Source organism: Takifugu rubripes, chromosome 10 (assembly GCF_901000725.2).
Source record: "Takifugu rubripes chromosome 10, fTakRub1.2, whole genome shotgun sequence".
Taxonomy (NCBI): domain Eukaryota; kingdom Metazoa; phylum Chordata; class Actinopteri; order Tetraodontiformes; family Tetraodontidae; genus Takifugu; species Takifugu rubripes.
In genome coordinates, this window is record NC_042294.1 from 7,785,400 (window position 1) to 7,797,679 (window position 12,280).

At 46.4% G+C, this 12,280-nt stretch overlaps 1 protein-coding gene across 1 annotated transcript; it reads left to right on the top strand.

Moving 5' to 3' along the window:
• Positions 1 to 6,262: 6,262 nt before the first annotated feature.
• insig1 (insulin induced gene 1) lies at positions 6,263 to 11,679 on the top strand. The gene is made up of 6 exons (XM_003968043.3): positions 6,263 to 6,582; positions 6,660 to 7,007; positions 7,938 to 8,062; positions 8,233 to 8,399; positions 8,942 to 9,041; positions 10,046 to 11,679. Exons 1-6 carry the CDS (start codon positions 6,534 to 6,536, stop codon positions 10,073 to 10,075), a joined length of 819 nt encoding a protein of 272 aa, XP_003968092.2. The 5' UTR covers positions 6,263 to 6,533; the 3' UTR covers positions 10,076 to 11,679.
• The last annotated feature ends 601 nt before the right edge of the window (positions 11,680 to 12,280 follow it).

Below are 12,280 nucleotides of genomic sequence, written 5' to 3' on the forward strand. Positions count from 1 at the left end.
GTTTTAGAGGAGTGATGATTTTTCTTGGCGTCCTGACCCTTCAGCCATATAAAGGTCGGCGTTCGTCTGCGTCTGGGATGTCGTGGGTGTGTTGAAGCGCTCCAGATGCCACTAGAGATGGATGGATGGATGTTTTTGAGAAAGCTTCTGAGGTCACTGAAGGTCGGCTGCCTTTTTAAATCCTCAGCAGAGCGGCTCAGGCGCGGTCACGGAGAAGACGGAAGGGGTTTCCTGCTACGGCCTCTTTCTGCGCCCAGGGCGGCGGGAATCGGGTGAAGGAACGCGTGCACTCTGCGGCTGTCATGGGGTCCAGAGCAAAGAGCGCTTTGGTTTCTGTGTCAGGCCGTTTCTGGCCCATCCCACGCGGGAGTGCAAGACACCATTACACAAAACAGCCTTCATAAAATGGAGCAAAACGAGACGAGGCGCACGGCGTCACAAACAGTTGAAACATGTCCAATTCTAATGAGCTGCAGTGAGATAAAAATGCAAATATTCCTCCAGCGTTTTAGCATCACCCCTATTTTCTCGCTTTTAAAAATAACAACGCCGAAATGTGTCTTTCAGAGAGCAGACAAGGTGCATTTCAGTGGCAAATGGGAAATAAGATCATATAGCAACTATTTGCTGCATCAATTCCCTGAAGAATTCAATAGTAATCTGTTCCGTGTGCGCACATTTCCTTGATATTTCCTGACAAGGTGTGATGGATTTCATAAAAGAATGATATTGATCTTTCCAAAGATCCTCGAAAAAGCAGGACAGAGCACAGAATTGGGTTTTAATGACAGTGTAAGTGTGTTTTGTGAAGCACCAGTGTGACGTTTTCACAGGTAGGGATGAAGAGTCCCTTTTCTCTGACCCCTCCGGCTTTCAAAGATGAGCTGATGGAGACCCAAGCTAGAGAACGAAAATATATCTGCTTCCACCAGCTCTTGAACCGACACATTTGAGGCAACAAAAATTATGTTGGGTTTTTTTTGTTTGTTTTTTAATTACTTTGACTTCTCAGCTGCGGTAGCATGCATTCAAATTCTCGGGCTTCTGATTTCTGCAAATACCTCGCAGTCTGCAGCAGCAAAGCTGAGGGATGTGCGGCTTTTTTTTTCCCCTCTTGGTGCTATAGCAACAGCCGTTACCTTTGTTGTGGATGAAAAGCATCCGTTAATTCGCCTTACCTGATTCTTTGAGTGTAAAATTCAAAATAAGAAAAAAGGATATTTGTGTAACATGATGTATTGATATCGTGTCAAAACAAGTAAACGGATGATGTGTTTGAAAGAAAATGCAAAAGGTGAAAGAGGTCAGAAAACAGTTATTTCTTGTCGTGGTGGCGCCATCTGCTGGTGAGTCTATGTATTTAACAAACATGTTGTTCCTAATACTACCAGTAGGGGGCTACACCGCACCGCTGTCTGACAGGAGCCCTAAACGTTGTGAACAGAAACGAGTACAATAATATTGTCCTGAGTTTAAAGTCCTCCTGTAATGAAATCCAGCTTTTCTCTTTTCAGACAAAGTCACTCCAGCACTATCTGGTGATAATCGAGCCACAGAGGGCATTGACCTCTATGCAAATGACCTCAGGGTAACTTCTGTCATTCGTCCGATGACCCACAATAACAACAGGGGAACAAATACAGTCGAACTGAACACACTTGTTCTATCTATTAGTGTTTTCAGTTTATCCTGCAGTGACAATAGCGCTCAGTCAGCATCTGTTCGGAGCACGTTCACTGTATTTATTAACTGAAAGCCGCCGGACACCAAACACTCCACTCAAAAGTAAATATCCTCCCTAAAAAGAGTCTGATTCTATTAGAGAATATCTTTTCACGCTCCGGCGCCGTTATGATGCAAGGCTGAAGAAAAGACTAAACACAAAGGAAAATCACATGATTATGAGGCGTGGAGGCCTCATCTGTGACAGGTTGTGAAGGACGATGGTGCGAGTCAGGCATGAGGAGCACTCTTCACATTCTTCCAGTGTTCACAAGCATAGAAATAGCCCAAATTAGCACACAAGGAACCCAGAGCGAACAGCTAATCGTGCCTTTCTTTTCTCTGTTGACCCCGTTCTTTTTTATTGTTATATTTTAGGGTTTTTTGTTGCTGTGGAAAAGCCAGTTTCACCTGGAAACATTTCCTCTTTCCCATGTGAATCCTCCACAATGAGGCAACAGCGTTAAAACATACGGCCGACATCCGTTAGGAGGTGCCTCACGTGGTGCCATCACAACCCACCAAAGTTGACATGAGGACTTTGATTCAGATGAGTTATAATTTGTTATTTAACGATATTAGACCGTTAAAGATGTTTCAATCCTTGTATATTTAAACTGCCTGTCAGTTATCTTAGCACACATGAGCTAATCTAAGAGAGGAGTAACAGAATTACCAGTAAGGAAAGCTGAACTGTGGCCAATATTTAAAAATGAAACCACATAAATAAAATATAGAAGAAATCAACTTTTCAGATGTTATCCAAGGACATGTATTTATTTATTTATTATAAGGCTATAACTGAAGAATATAGCATTAGCATGAGCGGTATGGCTGAAATTTTACTTTCAGTTTATCTGACCACTCCTGTATTTGGCTAAGATAGTAGTGGACGTCATTTAAACTGAGGTTTGAACTGAACAAATATTTTTCTTCCTGCATCCAGCTCCTTTTTTGTCAAATGCTGGACTGACTGTACCACGTCGTGACATTTGTGAGAGACCCAGACCCCAGCAAAGTCACTGTTAGCTCAACCAGTTCGCTTATTAATCATCCTTTTTCCTTACGACACCATCAACCCCGCTGTCCTCGTTCAGTCATCTGTTCAAATTTACAAAACTGCCCACGCTGCACCAGTTACACATGTGACCGCTGTTGTTTTCCCTCGGGCCCCACGCACGCATGCACGGAGCCGCCAAGGGCCGTGTGATTGGCCCAGAATAACACCTGAGAGGACGGGGCGGCTGATTGGCTGAAAACCAGGCTGTTCAGAGAGTGCTACTGACTGCAAAAAAAGCTTTGTATGTGAAGTACAGGCTGACAGAACCAATAAAACCAATTCTGTGGCTGCTCAGTACTGGTGCAGTGCAAATCAAAAGCCTTCTAGAACAACCCGGCCTGTTTGTGGAGCCAGACGTGCTGTAGTCCAGCGATTAGTGGACAGAGAAAAACCTGAGTGCCACACAGCTCACTGTTCAGCTGGAGCTGGCATTAAATGTTAGCATTTCCAGCAGCTAACACAGCTGCAGCTGTGGGATGAAGCGTGCTCGGCCTGTTAGCATAGAGAACATACACCGTATATCTGGGGGAGGGGCGACACTGGAGCCTTCCTCATTACTTTGGTGGGTCTCGGGCCAAACTGACGACTCAAAACTGATGCTAATTGTTGCATTGTAAATCAGCTGTGCTGTTTGGACGGTTGATGAAGGAAGTCCAACAGGATGAGGCTGCTGTGGAGAGGTAAAGGTGAGCTGTGTGGCTGGGGACAAAGCGGGGCCACGCCCTTGGGCTGTTTCGGGAACTCTTTGTTAAGGCGCGTGACACTCTGCATCCCAGGGAGTACCCAGAATGCATCAGAACAGCAGTACAGAGGGGAAAAGGGAGGAGATAAGGTGGAGTAATGTGGCGCAGACGGGATTATTAACCACGTGATAAAAAAGGGCAGCCGCTGTAATGACCTGTGCATAAATTCTCTATTAATCTGCGCCGAAAACGCAGCGATTGTGACACCTGAACAAAGGAGAATAAACAGAATGAAGCTGCCACCATCGGCCAATCAGAGGAGGCGGATTAGGACGGGTCCCTTCATAATTCCGCCTCGGATTCAGGAGTGAAATTGTCAAGCTCGGGTTTGATGGATCAATTTGCCGCCTGTTTCCAGCAGGCTCTAATTCAATCCCTCCCAGTCTAACAGCCTAATCTACGACACGCTTGATGTGCTATTCATTTAGAGAGTGGCAGAATCCTACTTTATCTTCCTCAGCGGCTGAGACCTCCTCAATGTGCCAGCTTTACCGGTTGCTAGGAGCTATATGCTATATGTAATTGTCACGGTTATTACGGCCTCGCATTAGCCTGACAGCACCAAACCTGCAGGATCTCTTTATTTACCAGGCAGATTAGTGTTTCCTCGTTCGTTACTGCGCGATATTTCAGCGACGCCGCTGCGGGAGTTTTCCTCTTCCGCCACATCAGCTGCAACAAACCACGTTAAAACCAGAAGATTTGGCAACCATTTCCACAGCAAGACCAGCTTTTATATGCATTTAGTCCTGAGGTGAGGGGGACTATTACTGGGAGAATTCTGGAGGTGAGGGTGAAGACTGTGAGCTTCAGGTCCACCGTCTGACCCCCCTCCCACCCCACCCTCGCCTTCTGGGTTTGAAAGTACGACGCTCTGGGTTTTATCTGTGCTAGCCACATGGCCGGCTGAGATTACGCAAGAGTAAATAAGACTGATGTCATTATCCACGGAGCGCGCTGAACATGAGTCCGGGGCTGTGACAACACGTTTGTAAAGAGGTCACCGATGAGGCCACACACAAGAAAACAGCCCAGTTCAGGCGGCTCCGAAGTGGAATTTCCTCTGCTCCTCATCCAATAAGACATGCTGTCTTTGTAAAATCCCCCTCTGAATGCTCGGAAACACGGAGCGGCACCAATGCCAAGCTTCAACCCCCCGACATGTTTTCACGCTCTTGTTTGTTAATAATAATTTATTTTTTTAAAAATGCACCTCCGGTAGAGTCACCGCTTGGCTGCCACTGCCGGGTTAGAGTCGGTGTGACTGGAAATAATTCACAATCAGATGTTTTATTATGTGCACGCTGGAAGCTGCGGGAGAAATAGGGCCACGTTTGCGTCCGTGTGCGATGTCAACATTCAAAACTGCGCCACTCGCGTGGGACTCGATGAGCTCCTCTACGCCGCCACTGGCACGTCGACCTGGTTTGCAGCAATTTTTTCTTCAACTTAAACTTGAGAAGAGGCGAAGAACAAAATACCTTCATCTCCACCACTGTTTCCTGCGGCTGTCGCCGTGGCAACCATATGACTCTTTAGGCTGAACTGGAACGTGATGGTTCCCCTCCCCCACGTGTGCTCAAATCTTCCTTTTTTGGTGGAAAAGAACTTGCTCCGAGTAGCATCACGCTTTAGGTTCACGGATATCGGCCAGCAGCTCATGATTAATGCTAATATAGCGAAAAAGAACCTCGTATTTTTGTACAAACGTGTGGAAATTCAGTCCAAACTTTAGCCAGCATGAAGGGTTTCGCCACAATCCAAAAACAGGAGTGACAAAATGACTCTCCGGCTCCTGCGGACGCCCTGCCGGCAGCTTCTGGAGCGCTCACCATATTTCCATATTGATTTCCATGAATGTAGTAACTGACTATTGTTTTCATTATGATTATTTTACAAGTAATTTGGAGCATTTGTTTTCCCTCCAACCTCAAATCAGCCATAAAGAAGAATAATTGAGCAGCTGGTTTTCGGCTTTGGAGCCGAACATTGCAGCTTCATTTGGCGCAAAACTAATTTAATGGTTTTTGCTATTTTGCAGCCAGATAATTAAAAAATAAATGAGCACAATAGCCCGAAACGCCGGCGCCCACATATGATTATGCCAAAGCTCTGGCTATCTGATTTGCTTTCTGTTCTTGTCACCAAATTTCCTGTTGGCATCAATTTTCATTTGGGGTTTGCATGAAGCGAGTCGATCACGGTCCCACTTCAAACAGCCAATTACTGTAGTTCTTTAAATCTGAGGAGGTTATTGCTCATGAACATGTGTAACATCCCATTATTTGCTGGATGATCATTTTTCCTCACATTTTAGGGTTAGGCTAACCCTAACCCTAGGGTTAGGTGTGCTTGTTCTCATGCTCAGTGCTGCACGTATGCAGCCAAAAAAACCACATGCTTATCATCAGACTGTCCTACATACACCTGGTGGGGGCACACGGCATCTTGCACAACATGTTTCCATGTTTTCGTCGGTCTCTGAAAGTGTGTGGTGACCCTTATCCGTTTGCATTATCTGTGACAGATATAGGGGGCCTGCACACTCCCCTGTCTAGGTCCCACCTCCTCTGACCTGAAATGGAGGTCAAGAAACCTTGTAAAAACCCACCCAGACAGAGGAGAAAAGCGCTACTTTTCTCCTGACATAAGCTCTCGACGGTAAAGTTATTCTTTTAATCCTCCCGATGACTTGCGACCACTTAAAGTAGTCCTCTATTTCCACTTCCGCCTCCCGGTTTAGCGCGACTGTTCCGGATGAGGGGGCGGAGTTTGGGCGCGACGTCATATCATCCGCCGCGCTGTGATTGGTGGAGGCGTCTCACCCGACACAGCTGTGAATGTTTTGTGCGGAGGAAGCTCCGCTCCGGTAGAGAGCTCTGCGCCGAAGAATGGAGCCGCACTGTTAGCTGTGTTGCTACTGCGTATGATATGAATAAAACTTGCTGAGCGTAGTTATCGTTGTTAGGAACAGGTTAAAGCAAGGTTGGCCCGGGTCGTCTTGGCGAATGACGAGGCGGGAAGGTGTCATTTCGGAGCAGACATCAGGGGATCAAGGTAAGGGTCTTTTCCCTCGACGTGTTAAGCCCACCCCGCTACTCCGAATTAACGCATGCTATTTTAACACCACGCAGTCCCAAAGTGCCAAATGTCCAGCCTGGAGGATCGCTGCTGGAGCTGCTCCTGTGCGTCAAAGGTCGAAGCGAAGCATTCCTCCAGAGCCAACTGGTTAGCATCCAAAGCCGGAGAGATGATGTCCATCATATCCTCGGTGCTCAGATCCGCGTACGGCTCCTTGCACAGCGTCCGGGCGGCCAACCTCCTCCGCCGGGGTCTCGTCCTCTTCACGGTCGGGGTGTTCCTTGCTCTGGTGCTCAACCTGCTGCAGATACAAAGGAAAGTCACCCTGTTCCCCGAGGAGGTGATGGCAACTTTGTTCTCGTCCACCTGGTGGATCCCACCGTGCTGCGGCACAGGGGCAGGTGAGGAGATGCGGGTCCAGTCGCCTATTAGCGAGTTATCAATAGTTGCAAAGAGTTTGACTATAGTTTCCATTTATTTGTTGCTCGGGATTTAGAAAAGGAACGTAAACATCTGGGACACTTGGCTTAAAGTATTGGGATATATTGTTCACATTTAGCCGCTCGTGAATTGTTGGTCTGAGATTGACGTACATCACACACACACGTCTCAATAAGCTGTAAAACATAGAAACTATTAGTAAATTCTAACCGTTCTTGGTACCGTTTGGATAGTTACGTATTACTCATTGTTGCGCTTTGTTTGTGTAATATTTTATATAACCCTTGTTTTAAAACCGCACACACTCATTGGGTTTTTTGGCATCGAGTTATGTTTAACATAAAAAGGCTTGTAGGACTCGTAGGCTCTGCCGAGCTCTGATTGGCTGCAACAGCCGGACACGAGGTGATCTGTGCGCTGATTGGTCCGTGTAATAACGGGTGAGCTGAGAGGGCGGTCCTTATGGGCAAGGAACCAGGAAATACGAAGGAGTTTCTTTTTTGTTTTTTTTAAAAAGCCCCTTTCCTCTCTGACTCCTCCTTTATTGCCCTGCTGGAGGGCAGAAACGTAACTGAAAGTGTGGCGACGGGTCCTGCTGTTTAAACACGCGTCTCCTTGGGCGTTTATTGTTTGAACAAGGCACCTTTACCTGTCAGTTCTTGATTGTCATGAACTCATTTAGCCTTTTATTACTTCCTGCTGCTCATGAATGCTAAGTTTCTTTCACAGAAACTACCTTCAAATATCTCACAGTGTCATGAAAGCCCCCTGCACAGATAGCACCTTGTTCATCCAGTTTATGCACTTTTCAAGCCCGTACTCCTGTTTCGGAACTGATGCGGGAATATCTCTGGCTAACTTGAACGTTTTGGCGTCTGTTTGCTCCACAGCTGTCGTCGGTCTGCTGTACCCCTGCCTGGACAGTCATTTGGGGGAGCCGCATAAATTCAAGAGGGAGTGGGCCAGCGTGATGAGGTGCATCGCTGTGTTCGTTGGCATTAACCACGCAAGTGTCGTATCCTTTCGTGAAAGACTCGCCGTCGTAGTCAAAAACGTGGTAAACGTACTGTTGAGCCTCATTCAACAGGATGTTCAAGGATAGATTAATCACAGACAAATATTTAATCACGTAATTTATTGCCAGTGGTGTGCCGTTCAGGTTTTGCCTTAACTCTGATGTAACAGAAACTAAACATTGACAACAACGTGCAGCTCTCGCTAACACTCGCAGCTTTGTCCCTGGGCCTGTGGTGGACGTTCGATCGGTCCAGGAGCGGCTTGGGTTTGGGCATCACCACCGCCTTCCTCGCTACCGTCTTCACACAGCTGCTGGTCTACAACGGAGTCTACCAGTGAGTTAACCTTCAGCGAACCTTCTGTGCGACAACAGTGTTTTCGAGTGCAGGTGCAGGAACTTTTGTCATAGTTTTCATAGTTTGGGAAATTGCTGCCACCTCGCGCAACAACAGGTTCCTGGTTTCTTGTGCCAACGACAACAAAACTATGTAGTTTTGCTATTCATTATGTACCTAGCACTGGCATAAATTAACTATGTCGCCAAATTCCCCGCCTTTTATATTTCTGTTAAAAAAAATAGACACAACAATGATCCCCTTGTGTCTCAGAGCCCAATTAAGTCGCTCCCCCGCTGACTTCAGTGGGACGTCATCAGATCAGCAGCCCTCTGCTGAGCACAGGTTCAAAAGGCAGCTGCATTCTGTGATGACTTTAGGGTGAAAGTAGCGAGGAATGTGAAGAATGAGGAAAGATAATGTAGGTTCGAAGGGTTTGAAGTTCTGTTTTCTTCTAATTTTGTCCTCGTTAGAGGTGCCTTTTCTACTTTTCTACGGTTTTCTAGGTCGGCGTGTGTTTAAAAGGGATTTCTGTTTTCCAGGCATACGTCTCCAGACTTCCTGTATGTACGCTCCTGGCTCCCGTGCATATTCTTCTCCGGTGGTGTGACTGTGGGCAACATTGGACGACAACTTGCGATGGTAATTTTTATTTACCTTAATTAAATGAATCACAGTGGTGAGTCTAGAATTGAAATTGGTGATACAACCCCAACTGCCAGTTGAGTATTTTCAACAATTGTAGGCTGTATTTATGCTAATTGTCTCCCACATTTAAATCTTTACGCTCATGAGTCTGTGTAACACTTGACAATAAAACTTCGCATTTAGCTTTTGGGTTAGCTGTTTAATTAGCTGCTAAACTCCATCCCTTTTTGTCGTACGATTTGCTAAGATTAAAATTTAGCTCTAAGCGGCTGCAATCCTTTGAATGTTTTAGCTAATTCATGTTGACGTGCCACATCGCTACACTCTTAACTGTACCTACATAACAGAAAACATGTCTTTATTTGCAATAACTCCATTGAGCAGCAGTTGCAGATACTGTCAAATGGTTAAAACGGTACTGGAAGCCCCCCCACTCCTGTTCTCCCTTATAATTATCCCATCAAGTCAGCTTTGATGTCTCCATTAAGCCTTTTACCCTGAAGCCTCACCTCATTCTGTCTGTAAAGTAAGACTCCCGTCACTCCCTCAGTTTGACTCAGTGAAAGCGTGAAAGCAGATTAAGGCCTGTTGTTTTTCTCAGTCGCGGGCACAAACAGAGCCAGTCGGGACTCGGCTGGCCAGAGGGTCATTTGCTACTTGTCGTTTTTGTGTTTGTGGCAAGGCGCGAGGAATGTTGGCACAAGTCCGCACCCGCAATTGTGCTTTTTTACACCCATTTGCGTCAGTAAACGATTGATTTACGCACAGGACCGGCGCTAACGTCAAGCTCTTCTTGAAAATCACAGCTGAATCCGGCGAAACAATCTGTTTCCCTTAAATCAAACTATAGAGGAACAATTTACTAACTCTTTTGGGGGAGGGGGTATTTGAGCAAACCTATCAAACGGGAGACGAGTCAGCCTCCACTTTTGTCTCCGTGGTGATTTTGGAATCTGCAGGTTCCTGTTTTATCTGACTGGATTCTGTTTCCTCCTCAGGGCGGCGTTGAGAAATCTCACGTGGACTGAAGCTGCAGAAAGTAAAACCGGATGCAGAAATGAACTCGGAGAACATAAAGGACAGGAAACGAACTGCTCATTGTTCCGACATGATCCCGAATGCCCCTCATCCGTCGTGCCACGTCCTCTGCACCTCCTCACGGCCAAACAACCGTTGTCGTATTCAAGATCCTGATTTCATTCACGCCAGGCAGAAGGACGGCGTTTGCTGTTGCGTTTAAGTGCTGACTAGTTTTATTTCCACACAAGAAGAAATGTCTGTCATGGAACCTGAAGACGGAAGGCGTGACCGTAACTGGGCTCCAGCAGGGACGATGTGAGGGTGGTTTCAATGTCTTGTTCTTTTCTGTAACACCATTATGAAAGGGAAACCTGAGTGGGTAAAAAATGTCTCGACCCTCCTATAGAAACTGTAGAATCACCCCGGAAGATGTCCCCACCTGAACCAAATTAAGTTTTCATTGTCCCCAAGACCAAATGTGATGCTCGATGCATCCCAGCTTCGAGAGAAACAGTCCCACACTCCCGCCCTGCGTACGTGGTCTAACGTCGGTCCGCTCGGAGTGGAGACGGAAAGGTTTCATTTCAGTCGACTGGTTTTAACGCCAACCTGAGACGCTGACGGTGAGCGACTGTGGTCATCTTAGCGGCGTCCAGGTGCCAACCGGTGAACCTTCACCTTGAATCGCCATTAGGGCACATTATAGGCGTATTTCAGTCCCTCCTGGGGGAGGGGGGACAACCGTTTTCCCTGTAAAACCGGCTCAGATGTTTCCAAGTATGAGGCGAAAGGCATCGGATTTGAGAGAATGTACCGGGAGAGCGCCGCCACAACTCCTGCCGGCGTTTTCACGTTAGGTCAAACCAGAGTGGACCTGGTCACGGGCAGGTATTAAGCATCGCGTAGGAAAGGCATCTTGCTGTGTGATTCCGCGTGAATATATTTTAAATCTAGTCTTTGGAGGAGTCGGACATTATGAAGAGTTGCAATCTGTGATTGCCTGTGTATTATAGAAAGTGGTGTTGATGACACTATAACTTTTTTTTATAACAGTCGCTCATACGTATAACGGCTCTCCTACGTAATCACACAGGTATTATTTCCGTATTAGACCCCCGGCGTGATTGAGTCTGGGGTCTAGAGGATAAGTGCAATCAGAGTATACATCAGCAGATTATACTTCCTTATTTATTATTATTTTCAGACTCATTGGTATATGCAGTGTGGAGACTTCATCAGAAAAGCAATAATATCCTTCTTTGTGATTCTTATTTCTGTCAGAGATTACTTGCCTTTCCAATACCTCTCATCAGACAAAGAGACATAAGAAGCTCTATTGTGTTAAACTGTTGTGAAAAGACAAAAAAGAAAATCATTTCGTAGCATTTTTTTTTTTTTTTTTGTTTTTTTGGTGGCAGATGATTTTGGGTTGATCTGCTCATATTCAGGTGTGATAACTGAATTGGAAGCTTTATTTTTTTTTTGTTTTTGAGGTGCCGAAGCACCTTTTTTTTGTGTCTCATATATACGCTGTGTATCAATTTTGCTACTTTGGATTTAAGTCATAATAAAAACACCTTACTGGGACGTCTGCCTGGTTTAAGTCCACACATCTGAAGGGTCTAATTACTATAACTGTTGGGTTTTTCAGGGGGTGGGGGGGTTAAGGGGCGTCGGAAGCATCCGTGTTGGACCAGACCGACCTTTCTGGGGTGTTGATGGTGGCGTTTCGTTGTGTCTGCTGTCGGAGCCCAGCTGAATAGACGAAGACGCTCTTTTGTCCGAGGTTTCTGTCAGTCTCCAGAGCCATTATGTCTCCGGCTGCATCTTCCTTCTATCTCCAAGACCCCCTCCTCTTCCTATACCCCCTTCACCCCCCCTCGTGCGTCGGCGAGGAACTGCCCCCTCCTCTTCAGTCTACCCCCTCTATCCGAACACGCCTTTCTGCAGGGCAGCCTTCTATTTATACCTAGCGGGGGACTGACAGTTAACCTTTTGCACTGGGGGAAATTTCTGGGAACGGGGCCAGTGTCAGTGGGTATCCTGCATCAGCCCCTCGTTCTGGGACCCCCTCTATACATTTATGTATCTCTCCTCTTATCTGTTTATCCCAACAACCATCCAGCGCCACACGCCACCTCTCCTCTCAGCCTTCTCTTCCAGTCTGCTCCTCTTCTCAGGGATGAATAATTGGCCAGGCTTCAACTTCCTTT

Excerpts from the sequence above, each read along its gene's own strand:
- insig1 (XM_003968043.3), top strand. The coding sequence starts at position 6,534 with ATGACGAGGCGGGAAGGTGTCATTTCGGAGCAGACATCAGGGGATCAA. Across the intron at positions 8,400-8,941 it reads GTCTACAACGGAGTCTACCA|GCATACGTCTCCAGACTTCC; the intron begins GTGAGTTAACCT and ends TCTGTTTTCCAG. Across the intron at positions 9,042-10,045 it reads TTGGACGACAACTTGCGATG|GGCGGCGTTGAGAAATCTCA; the intron begins GTAATTTTTATT and ends TTTCCTCCTCAG.